General features: G+C 41.8%; 1 protein-coding gene across 4 annotated transcripts in view; it reads left to right on the top strand.

Annotated features, from left to right (window-relative positions):
* PHKA2 (phosphorylase kinase regulatory subunit alpha 2) overlaps window positions 1-13,592 on the top strand; it is a 1,461,438-nt gene that overhangs the window by 585,876 nt on the left and 861,970 nt on the right. For all 4 annotated transcript variants that reach the window (XM_044073068.1, XM_044073067.1, XM_044073065.1 and 1 more), the window contains exon 14: window positions 11,478-11,585. In XM_044073068.1, coding sequence (XP_043929003.1) covers window positions 11,478-11,585 — 108 coding nt within the window. The remainder of the gene's footprint in view (window positions 1-11,477; window positions 11,586-13,592) is intronic.

The following is a 13,592-nucleotide window of genomic DNA, read 5'->3' as shown; positions in this document are numbered from 1 at the left end:
ATGGTTTGAAGTTAGTAATGTTTTAGAATTGTAAATATGTTATTTATCTTTATTTCATGTAATGTTTAAGACATCTTATTTGAAATAATAAAAAAAAAATATTTAGTGAAAAAAAAAAAAAAAGAAAGACTAGAAGGTTTATTTATATACCTAGTTTCAACTAGACTCCTTAGCAGCAAACTGCGCCTTGCTTATGGGGCTATAAGGGTCCATGTAGTCTAAAAGCTCTTGTGCCTCTAAAAATCACACAGGCTAATACCAAGGACAGAGATCTAGACCTACTCCAGCAAATAAATAAGACAAAGCAGAGGGATAGATTTTGTCACAGAGCACCTACCCCTTCTCTGGAACAAACAGTCTCTCCAAGTTAAACAATGGAACACAATGTCTACCTTTAAAAAGCAGCTGGATAACTGTATGATTATTCATAAATTCACATGGTATGACTGGCCTGGATCTCCTTGAAAAGGGAAACAAGGGTTAAGACTTTGTACTGGCAAAGTGTAAATGGGCTCTTGGTTAAGTTGCTTTGTAACTACTATGATCCTATGATAGGTCCTCACTTTTTAGGCCTCAGGTGAATAAGTTGCTCAAAAGTAAGCAGGAGGTGAAAACTTTTGTGACTGTTTGGGTATAGTTTTCTACCCTATAATGGCCTTTTATTGGAAATCAGAAAGGAACCAATAATCTATGGTTTCATAAATCTCAACATCCACCTTTTAAGCAGTGTGTTGATAAAAAATGCCAATGGTAATGGGGACTTCTCCAGTGGACACCTTCACAGAGGCAGAGGTGGACCACAAAATCAATAGTTCTGTTGCTCTCCCTCTGAGAGTCAGCTACAGCATCAAGGAGGACTTGTCCAACTCTCAACTACTTATAACAGTCAGCAGCTGATGTTCCCTTTTCCTACCTGTGTGGCTGGCCATCACACAGGGATGATGGATCATGGAAATAATTTCCTAAGGCTCTTCAGTTTCAGTCACAATTCCCCAACCAACTTAAATTCCACTTCTTCTCATCCCACTCCACGAGATGTAGGCAATCAAGATGGAGATTACCAGTCTGCTGAAAAAGAGCCATCCATGGTATGCTACCAGACCAGAAAGAATCCACGTTTAATGATTTTTTTAGTTTCAAAACAGATGAAGGACCTCAGGTTGACTCTTGAGTTCAGTGGCCTTTTATGTAAGGAAAGTCAATTTCTGTATGTCACAGTGCACTTAATCTTTTTTATGCATTTAGGAGGGACATTAGATGTCTCTTTGGACCTCCAGCACACTTACCCACTCATAAAGATAGCCAAGGCATCTAGCAAATGTCTGCATGTCTGTGTGGGAGCCACTCATTTCCAGTTCAGAAACTTGCCCTTTGGCCTCATCACTGCTGCCTAGTTGTTCACCAAATGCATAGCAGGTTGTTGCAGCTCACTCGAGATCAAGGTGTTCCCATATTTAGAGGGCTAGATGTTGAACACCACAAGGGAGCATGTGATTCATGCTACTTAAATCAACTGTATCTGCTCCTAGGAATTTCAGTTGACCATTAGCCATGTGGGCTAGAGTTGCCCCGGTTTTTGCTAATTTAATCATGGAGATGTGGGAGGAAAGGTTTCTGAAGAACATCACATCCCATTATATTCTCTTCTACTGCAGTTACAATGATGATTTGTTTTTTTCTGTGGAAGGGAGACTGAGGAGTTCAAGGTGTTTGTTCAGTATCTTAACATGTCCATGGACTTTTTGAAATTTACCATCAGCAGCGTTGGAGAGAGCTTAACTTATTTGGACATTTGTTTGTTACCATCACGACAACCATTCTTTCATTAGTAAGATTTATAGAAAATAATTTTTTTGTTAATCAGTACCTGCATAGAGATAGCTTGCAACCTTCACATATAAAGAAGGGGGTTGTAAAGAGGCAGCTCATTAGATTAAGCAGGTTAGCATCTATCTTGTGTAAGAAAGATGTTCATCGTGCATACAGCTGCAGTCACAACAGATGGGTTATCCTGCCGTCAGGCAGGTCCTCGGTCGTCCGAATTCCAAAATCTAAGTCTGGCGTCGGTTGTCGTCGCTTCTTCCCTGACGTCAGTGTGGCAGGGGTATAAAAGAGCCAGCCGATGCCATCTTCTTCAGTCTTTCTTGCAGCGCGGTGCCCGAAGCAGAAGCAGTTCGCAAGTGCCAGTCGGCCAGCTCCTGAGATTTACGAAAATATTTCAGCCAAAGTCTTCTTGAAAGCTAAGTACCCGTTGAAACTTTTCTTGCCTCAGACCGATGTCAGACAAAGTTAATAATTGCATTTCATGTGGGAAGCAAATACCGCATAAGGATTTCCACTCTTTCTGTATTCCTTGCTTAGGCCCAGACCACGACGTCTCGGCCTGCCGTTTTTGTGCTAGATTCAACAAACGCACTATTAAGCGTCGGGCGGAGTTCGCCCATCACTATTTTGGTAAAAAATTTAATTATATTATGTCGTCAGATACTCCAACTCCAGTTTTGAGTAAAAGACGCAAAGATAAGGACCGACATACGAGGTCCGCGACTTCTACTGACACCACGCTAAGGCCGACTACCAGCTCTCCGGTTCTCAGCAAGATGCCTACGCAGCCCCTGAGTACCGATGACACTTCATTACCGGTGTCTTCTGTGCCCGAGGTCGCAGGCTCCTCGGCCCCCATTCCGACTACAGATACCGACGCCACTCTTGGCGGGGAAACTCAGAATTTAGACAGGTCTGCCATTTCTCAAGGTGTCTTCAGGCCTTCCTCCTTCTCTATTAAGGCTTTCACAAAATCTAAAGCAGCTATGAAAACTAAAAAACAAGGACCACAGACCCCCTCTCAAGGCCCCATGCCTAAAAAACAGATGCTCAAAATGGCTGAGGATTTGATTACTCTTATCAGGGGTTCTCAACCCCCCACGGACAAAAGGCCCAGATTAGAGGAAGACTACCCTTCCTCAGATCAAGCCTCTATTACCTCTGAACATTCTGAGGACCAGGAATATACATATTCTCCTTTTGAAGACTCTGATGCTGAGGAGTCTATTCCCTCGGTCTCCCCCCCTGAGGACTACTCTTTTGGGGAAACCCTACATACTTTGAGGGAACACTTTCACTGGGAAGGCCAAGATTACTCAGATTCCAAGAAAAGGCTCAGGGATTTTCTCTTGCTCCCCCAGCATAGGCCTCTGGCTATCCCTCCTGTCTTAGATATATTAGATGATGTATACACAGAAGCCAGCCTCAACCCAGATTCTTTACCTCCAGCTCCTGTTAAACCAGACAGGTATTACCGGGTTCCTGATTCACACCAGTTCCTATACAAAAGCCATACTGCTGACCCAGAAACTATTTCACAGGGTCCCAAGGGAATTAAGGCCTCTACTGCTAAAAACCCATTACCTTCAGAGAGAGAATCCAGAGCTTTAGAAAAGTGGGGGGAAAAGGTGTATACCTTGGCCACTTTAACCATGAGGGCATTAAACTGTCAGTTCCATATGTTAAAGTATCAACAGTTTTTGTTATCTCAGTTGAAAAGCAAAATGACACAACCTTAGCAACCAGGTTTAAAAGAGTTGCAAGATTTGTTGCATAGTGCAGAGCAAGTGGGTAAACATACCTTGCAGTGTGGTTTTGATGCTTTAGATGCCTCTTGTAGAGCTGCTGTTACAGGGTCTGTCATACGTAGACATGCTTGGCTCAAAGAGCAAGCCTTACCAGATCATGTCAAAGCTAAATTACTAGATGCACCTCTTCAAAAAGATATATTGTTTGGTGTTAAAGCTGAGGAGGTACTAAAGAAAATGGAGGAAAAGGTGAGATCAATGCAAACAGTGAAAGATTTCCTGCAGGTACAACCTCCACGTTTCAGCAGAAACTGGCCTTCAAAAAATTGGTCCTTTCCAGCCACGGACAGACCTCAAAGAGGCAGATACAGGCGCCCAAGTGGTAGAGGGCAATCTCAAGGATCATTCAGAGCCAGACAATGGCAAGCACCAACCCCAAGAGGTGGAGAAGATAGATCACAGTCATTCAGAAAGCAGACACAATGACTTTCCCCTTTACCTGCCAAGCAAAGCTCTAATGGCAGCACCTTTAGGCGGAAAACTGGCATTATTCTCAAAAAATTGGCATATTGTCACAAAAGACAAATGGATCCTGGACATTATAGACAGAGGCTACAGATTCCACTTTCACACCCTTCCAAAAATGAGAGGCATGCCAAGCCTGCCACAAAATCAAAGGGCAGAGGCACAAAAACAAATTTCAGCTGTCATGGACATGAAAGCTATTCAAGAGGTACCTGCAAAAGAACAAGGTCAAAGGTTTTATTCCAGACTATTCCTGGTACCAAGGAAAGACAAAGATTGGAGACCTATTTTAGACCTATCCATCCTAAACACATATTTACAGGTACCAAAATTCAAGATGCTCACATTACAGCAGCTTCTTCCCATGCTGGGCAAGGAGTCTTGGCTGGTAACATTGGACCTCAAGGAGACATACCTGCATATCCCTGTCGGACAAGATTGCAGAAGATACCTCAGATTTCTTGCAGGTTCAACCCATTATCAATTCTCTGCATTGCCCTTTGGCTTATCTACTGCACCCAGAGTGTTTACGAAATGCCTGGCATCAGTAATTGCCTTCTGCAGACTTCAAGGAATACAAATATACCCATATCTGGACGACTGCCTGATCCAAGCGGACAGCAAGGACATACTTCTGAAACACCTGGCATTTGTAATAAAACTGTTGAACTTTCTGGGATACACAGTCAACAAAAAGAAATCAAAACTAATACCCTCTCAAACAATAATTTTCCTGGGTGCCAGCTTGAATACAAACACCCAGATGGCCTACCTCACGCCAGACAAAAGGGCAACTATCTCAATACTTCAGCAAAATGGCAACCTTCACCAGCCTGACTGCAAGGAAAGTCCTGCAGGCTCTGGGATTCATGGCATCTTGCATCCTGCTGATCCCATGTGCAAAGCTGCATATGAGGAAACTTCAATGGTACCTAAAAAGCTTATGGTCTCAACAGAGCCACAGTTTGGAAACAATTATACCACTCATTCCATGTCTTCAAAAGGAATTTCTGTGGTGGGCTCAAGCATGCCAAAGAAACATAGGTCTCCCTTTCTGCATACCTCAAGCAAATCAAATTATCACAACAGACGCCTCGGACTATGCCTGGGGGGCACACATGACAGATCAGTGCATTCAGGGAAAATGGTCCCAAAAAGAGAAGCACCTACACATCAACCAAAAGGAAATGCTAGCAGTGCAAAATGCTATTATCGCCTTCAAAGACCTACTGCATCCAGGCCAGCTATTGATAAGGACAGACAACACCACAGTGATGTGGTACATAAACAAACAGGGGGGAACTCATTCATACCCCCTGTGCAGACTAGCCATGACCCTTTGGAACACAGCTCTGGAATTGCAAATCCAACTTCAGGCACAATCCCTGCCAGGGAAGGAAAACACACTGGCAGACAGCCTAAGCAGAAATATGACAGATCCACACGAATGGAAGTTGCATCCTCAAGTTTTCGCAAAGATAACTCAGGCATGGGGACAGCCAGACATAGATCTCTTTGCTACCCACAGAAATTACCAACTGAAAAAATTTTGCTCAAGGACCTATCATCCACAGGCCTGGAAAGTGGACGCACTTTCTTTCAATTGGACAACATTGACAGTCTATGTCTTTCCGCCTCTCCCTCTGCTGCCCAAAGTTCTATTAAAAGCCAGAGCAGAGAGGCCAAAAATGATTCTCATTGCTCCAGACTGGCCAAGACAACACTGGTATCCACTCCTGAAGAGCCTGACGCATTCCCCACCATGTATCCTACCTCTAGTGCCTCTTCTGTTGTCCCAGCACAACTTCAAAACTCTTCACAGCCAGCTCAAAACCCTAAATCTAGCCGCATGGAGAATCCCTTGATTTCCCAACCGACCCTCCTCTCCAAGGAGGTGCAGGATGTCATCTTGGAGGCCAGAAGACCTTCTACTAGAAAAGCCTACTCCGCCAAATGGAAATGGTTTTGTGCCTGGAATCAGAAAAAGGGCCAGAATCCTTGGGTAATAAATTTACCTCAAATTTTACAGTACCTAGCTGAGATGTTAAACAATGGACTTTCCTTCTCCTCCATCAAAATCCATGCTTCAGCCATTTCTGCACAATACAACACAGATCCTCCTTTATTCTCTCATCCTCTCTTAAGACAGTTCCTCAGAGGGGCTAAGAATATAAACCCCCCAAGGAAACCACCAGTCCCTGCTTGGGACCTCAACTTCATATTGGAAAAACTGACCCTTCCTCCATTTGAGCCAGCTGCTTCAACAGAACTACAATATTTGTCATGGAAAACAGCTTTCCTTCTGGCTATCACCTCAGCACGCAGGGTTTCGGAACTACATGCCCTCATGGCTGTGCAACCTTTCATCATTTTCCATCAGGACAGAGTTTCCTTACGAACCAACCCTACCTTTATGCCAAAGGTAGTATCCAGTGTAGCCTTGAATCAGACTATCCACTTACCTACCTTTTACCCTAACCCACAAAACAAAGGGGAAAAGACTACTGCATTCCTTGGCCATTCACAGACAACTTTGTTATTATCTGGACAGGACAAAGCCATTCAGGAAATCCGAGCAACTCTTTGTGTCCTATGCTACAGGTGCTCAAGGAAAGGCCATCTCCAAACAGACAGTCTCAAAATGGATAGCCCACTGCATACGCTTTTGTTACTCATTTCATGGAAAAGCTGTGCCTTCAAGCATCAGATCCCACTCCACAAGGGCCACAGCTACCTCTGCAGCTTTCCTCAGGGGGGTTCCTACCAAGGACATTTTGGAAGCAGCCACTTGGAGTTCAGTGCACACTTTCTCTAAACACCATCATCTTCCACTTTACTCAAAATCTAGAGCGGGATTTGCCACAGCTGTCTTGCAGGGCATCCTTGCTCCTCCTTGTTCCACTTAGTGCCTGCCACCCCTACTTAGCTTTGGGATTCTACCCATCAATTATGACTGCAGCTGTATGCACGATATAAATGTAGATGTTCGAGTGCTCATACAGCTGCAGTCCAGGTTTCCCTCCCTCCATCCCCTCTTAGGACAGGCCTTATGGCAAACACCTTCTCATACAACCTATTTGGGGTATTCTTTTATGGTGTATTTGCTTGCAAACTACTGTTTTTTGATTATTCTATATTGCATGATTACATAAGTTTATGTTTTGCCTTCCTTCTGGGGGCACCTGACATCTGGGGCAAGAAAAACTGAAGAAGATGGCGTTGGCTGGCTCTTTTATACCCCTGCCGCACTGACGTCAGGGAAGAAGCGACGATAACCGATGCCGGACCTAGACTTTGGAATTCGGCCGACCGAGGACCCGCCGGACGGCAGGATAACCCATCTGTTATGACTGCAGCTGTATGAGCACTCGAACATCTACATTTATGGTAGGTACAAAACTGTACTTTACTACTACTGGATTGGTTCAGGATGGGGATGTTGACAACCAATCAAATAATTTTCAAGCAAGCTTTCCCCAATCCAATTACCAATGAAATGTGACTCATTAAAAACAATTTAGAAAACTGGAAAATTGCTCTAGATAACAATGAATTGAAAATGGCTTTAGGTGACAAACCAGTGTTTACCTTTATGAAGCTTTGTAATTTAAAAAAAAAAACATGATTCCAACAGGTTAGTCTTTGAGAAACGCAACATACCAGGCACAATTAGTTGTGGTAAATGCAGGCAATGAAGATTTATGAGTAATTCTTCTCCACTGAGTTTTATTCATTGTAATGTCATGATTTCTTCTTATCACCGATTTAATTTTGAGTCAAAATTTGTTCTTTACTTTGCTTGTTGTGATTCTTGTTGTTCATTTTACATTGGTAAAATTATTAGGTGCCTAAAAAGGAGGGTTTAGAAGCATTTATTAGCTATAAAGAAGAACTATGATAATAATGCATTTGGCTAAGCATGCTACCCTGTGTAACAACTTCAGAAAATGTTGACTTTGTAACAAAAGAATACTTTAATGGTGATATTTTCCTGAAGTCTCAAGAATCCGCATAGCAGATAGATTAAGGGCAGATTGGGCTCCGGGACTCAATGAGTTTATAAATATTAAATGTGTTTTACAGATGCAAAAGTATTAACTTTATTCATTTTAGATGGTATTTTACTAAGTTTGTGATTTTGATAGTTTTTCTTGATTATATTTATTGTCTAATTGATGTTTTTTATTCAATGCACAACATTGTTTTTTCATTGCTTCTATTTTGTCATGTGATTTATTAGATTCAGTTTGTTTTTCAGTCAAGTCCTTGATTCATTGTCTGAAGAAGTTCTTGTTTAACAATTAAAGAACTAAAGCGCTTATATTCACTACTGTGTTTGGGGTCATGTCTTGGCCTTTTCTTTTTGATAGTTTTGGTTTGTGCTCTGCTTTACTTAGTTTTGTTGGATTTCAGTTAAAAATTTTGAGCCATCACAAATGCACATATTCATAGGCTACCACATGGACATGGCACAGAAATGGGTCTGACTTTCACCAGCCAAGGTATTATCCGTTTTTTCAAATGGAAGACTGCTCCATAAATACCCTTCTCTACTCTAAATTATGAGTTTTGTATAGAAAACCAGAATGTACAAGGCCAAAGTTATTTGTCATACTCCCTCTGTAGCTCTGATAACTGATTTTCTCTACTATGGCCCCATCTGCTAGAGTACTGTCTTCTTCTAATGTCTCATCCAGACTTCTTCTCTTATATAGATGGCAAGTCTTACCCAGGCCTACAACACTTTAGGTTAACCACATAGTTTCTTCATTTCATTTAGTGACCAGGGACCCTACTTACCCTCAAAGGGTACTCCAAATGCTAACAGCAACAGTAGCTCAGAAGCCTATTGGAAAGATATACAGGGGGAAGTGGATAACGCTCAAACTCTAGTCCACTTAGTAGGGGGTTGATTCTTTTGTGGCACTTGTTCCTGTCATTTAGTTTTTGGCAGAAGTCTTCAATATTCTGAAAATACAGTTAGCGGCTAGTTCCAATTTTCATAAAGGATGTAACCCCTCTTCCCTTGCATCTCAAAAAGTATAAACCCTTTCCATGCTGAAACCTCACGTAAAAAAACATGTCCTAAATTGACATCCTCACCTTTCTAACAAGCAACTTCAGCATAGTTAAAACAGTTATCTTGGGAAACCTTGCTTTTCATAGCTGTAAAATCAGCTTATGAGGGTTTTAGAATTAGTAGCCTTCTTGTGTTGACGTCCATGTCTATCCATTCAAAAAAGGTAGCCTTACATTATAAAATAACCCTGCCATCATACCCAAAGTAGCTTCAGATAATAAGTTTAACCAGTCAGTTAATACCAGTGTTCTTCCTTGAGTATTCAAACAGCAGAGAAAAAAAGCTGCACTCCTTAGATATTTATAGACAACTGAGATTTATTTACATAAGAATAAAAATCACAGACAGGATTATCAGCTTTCATTTCCTTTGCCTCAAATATCTAGGAAAGAACATTTCTAAAATGACCTTCTCCATATGGCTGTACATTTTTATTTTATTTTATTTTTTTTAGTAGCAAGATCTCTCTCTTGGTTATGTACCATGTGGTACATCAGGCAATGAGTACCTTTCAGTGCTTGCTGTTTCAGTAGCAGTTACGAGTCTTATGGGCTCAGGTTGCTAGGCCAAGGACCAATCCTCCTCCTCGGAGGGTGCACCGCACACACTTGCACAAACATAATCACACCTAGGGCCAGTTTAGTGTGTCCAGTCCACCTACTGCATGTCTTTGGAATGTGGGAGGAAACAAGAACACCCAGAGATAACTCATGCAAACGCAGGGAGGACATGCAGACTCGGCACAGAAGGCACCCCAGCCGAGAATCAAACCAGAGAACTTCTTGCTGTGAGCTGACATCACTAACCACTACACCACTGCGCTGCCCAGTAGTAAGATGATTCTAGATCATTCTTCTTTCCTAACTAGCCTAGTTGATGTTATACAAGACTTTTGCGGGGCTACATTTTGTAACTTTTTAGACTGATGAGAGTATTCTCTGGGATTTAGAAAGGCTTCCCCATTAGCAGAAAGTGCTACCACAAGTGATCATTGTCTTGTGGTAACCAATTCCAATTCTCAGACTGCCCTACTGAAAATAGATTAACACAGGCAGAAGAATCCTATCATTGGGCAGTCCTGCCCACCATGGCAAATAACAGTGAAGCAATCTGGAGAATGGTTAATGCTAATTAGCTATGCACTAGCCACAGAAATGCCTTTGGCTAACAATGTATGCTGTTGATCGATTCAGAAAATCAGTTGTGTAAATGACCACGTTCAGATGAGAAATTTAACTTGGCCAAAAAGCTGTGGTCATTCATTGATTTCTGTGGAAGAAGTTGCAGTCCAACTAAGTGCAGTAAATTTCAGTGTGTGTGTGTGTATTTGTAGAAGTGTGCATGCATGTCTGCAGGGGTATGAATGGAGTTGGATGACTGCATGTTTGTGTATGCACATGTGTGTGTGTGTCTGTGTATGTGTCTGCATGGGTGGTCACAGGGTGGTTAGGTAGGGAAAGGAGACTTTTATATATGTGTGCACGTGTGTGTAATAAATGGATGAGTGTGCCCTTGAATCCAAACAATTGTGTGGAGTGATGTGATGTGTGGATGTCTGTGTGTATTGGGGGGGTTGTCTATGATATTTCTCAATGACCATGTTTAAAACTTCTGGCATGCACAGAAGTAATGGACTGGTGGATGTCTACAATCACAGACAATTTTTAAATGTTACTCTAATTCGCTTAAAAAGTTACTAGAACAGGTTTTGCATCAGCATGCATTATCACAGAGTGAATGTAGTCCTCAGTCTTTACCTAAATGTATAAAAGCTTATGATGGACAGTGAAAATGTAGGAGGCAACATCAAGGACATTCTGCATACTTCTGGAAAGTTGAGTGATATAGTGCACATGCCAACGAGTTGGATGGACTGTCGGTGGACACTGCCACCACAATGTGCTTTGAGCAAGAGTGGTAAAAACATCCAATTTAGAGACCTGCAAATTAGCCAGTAATGAGGTCTTCTTCATTGTGGTTAAAGTGGTCTCTGAACTGCTTTTTTAGTGATTGCATAAACTGACCTATCTGCAGTAGACACGTTAGGCTTTCATTAACTATTCTTTCTGAATCACAGGGATGGTACTTTTTCCCTAGGCAGTCCATTAGCAATCTCAATCTGGAGAAAAGAAAGGTAGCAAAATGTATTCTTGGAGTGAGGAGAGGAGTTTGAGTTTTGGAGAAAGTCTGAAAATGTTTAGTTGATGCCATCATTATGGTAAGTACATTTTTGATTTCCTGTACAAAAAATAAATAAGTAAAAATAAGATTAAAGCTAATTTGTGTTTACATTTTGACAGTGTGATGAAGAGTACAGGAACCCTCATACAGTGGACCGTGTTGCAGCAGGAAAACTCCCTCATATGTGGGGACAGTCACTGTATATATTGGGATGTCTTCTAGCAGAGGTAAGTGTATGATTACATTGTTAAATCAATACTTTATAAACTTAACCAGTTTTATAAAATCATTTCATTATATTTAAATTTGTTTTAATTTTATTACACCAGAAGGTAATGATCTTTACAAATATATATCTTCATTGAAAAGTATCCGGTTTTTATACATCACCCACATTCTTTTTCTTTGGATTGCCAGGGAGGTCAAAATTTTGGAATATTTTGCAATATAGATCAACCATAAAATTTAAGTTCCAAATGGGAGAACTGCTGCTCGGTATGTTGGGAAGGCAGCTTTCAGTAATTTATGTGGCTAAATGCAGTAGGCAACAAAAGTGTCAGCTATAACTAATGCCATTCAGTAACTCTAGCATGCAATGCCTTGTGAGGGTACAAAAGCAATTAGTCTTGGGTATGAAATATGCCAGATCTCGTACCTGTCAGCTACATTGAAGGAGCTTTATTATACCCTTCTTAATAAATAAAAGTAGCTTGAATCTTACTCTAAATGAGCATTTGCATCATGCATTCAAAAGTCCTTGAGACTGCCAAAGCAAATAGTTTAGCCTGAATCCAAAAAACAGCAATTTCCATGTTAATGAAGTGGTTTATAAGAATGACTGCATTGTAACTTCTAGAACACATGCTGGAAGTGTTGTAGTTAAAGTACATTTAACAGCAGTGTCAGTGATGCAACCGGTAGCAAACTCGTCTTGGGTGCAGAAGGCTGTGGGTCTATTCCCCTACCTGATAGATGGATTGCTGACACTGCATTGCAGAATAAAGGGGTGTGCTGCACTCCTAAGTGTGTTGTCCTTCGGATGAGATATTAAACTCCGGTCCCATCTGCTTGAGATGGTGTAGCTCTGGTGGATGTAAAAGATCCCATGGCACCTATTGAAAAGAGTAGAAGAAATTGCTTGATGCTATGGCCAAATTTCCCCAAGCTTCAATGCTGGTTGCATTAGCCTCAGCAAAATCTTTGATATTACTACTGCAGTTTTCCAAATCAGTTGGAGAATTTTTGGAGGCCTCATTAGTGGTATCCTTCGAGACTGTTTAGCCAACATCAGTAAATCACTTTAGCTACTAATGAAAGGGATCGCTATGGCAGTATCATTCTTGAAGATAAAATTAAAATGGCAGTCAACACATATTAAGGCTGTGAGCTGTTAACAAACTGCTCCCTGTTGTCCAGTGTGATTTGATTCCTTCAGCCTCCATTGGTCTTATGTAACTCCGAGCAAGTGACAGTGCTCCTGGGCAGAATCTGATAAAGGCCCACATGGATCACTGCCCTACTGTAGTTATAAAAGAAATAAATAATAAAAGCATGGGTTTTGGAGCAGGCAAATGTCTACCCATTTTGACAGACTTTCAGAGCTTTGGAAGTCACTTGTGTTGGCTGGTGCCCTCTCAATGTCAGAGGTGTAAGCCTGCAACTCCGTACTAAGGGGATAGCAGCCTGAGCCATCTTCGGTGGTGCAGCAGTTAGCATTGCCGCCTCACAGCAAGAGGTTCTCCGGTTCGATCCTCAGCTGGGGTGCCTTCTGTGTGGAGTCTGCATGTCTTTTTCTTCCATAAAAATCCATGCCTCAGCCATTTCATCTCATTACAACACAGAACCCCCCCCCCTTCTCTCATCCTCTCCTAAAGCAGTATCCTAGAGGGGCCAAAAACTTGAGACCACCCAGGAGAGCTCCTACCCTTGCCCTGGGACCTTAACTTTGTATTGGAGAAACTCATGCTACCTCCTTTCGAGCCAGCTGCTACTGCAGACTTAAAATTTCTTTCCTGGAAAACAGCCTTCCTTTTAGCAATCACTTCAACTAGAAGGATATCTGAATTACAGGCCCTTATGGCAGTGGAGCCTTTCATCATCTTTCATGCAGACAGGGTGTCACTCAGGACCAATCCATCATTCATGCCCAAGGTGGTATCCAGTGTGGCTCTTAATCAGTCCATTCATTTGCAACTTTCTTTTCCAATCCACAGAACAAGGGGGAGCGGATTCTG

The sequence above is a fragment of the Protopterus annectens genome, chromosome 5.part1 (assembly GCF_019279795.1).
Source record: "Protopterus annectens isolate FY-2018-M chromosome 5.part1, PAN1.0, whole genome shotgun sequence".
NCBI lineage: Eukaryota > Metazoa > Chordata > Ceratodontiformes > Protopteridae > Protopterus > Protopterus annectens.
Note: the sequence above shows the minus strand (reverse complement) of the source record. Positions and strands in the feature narration are given on the sequence as shown.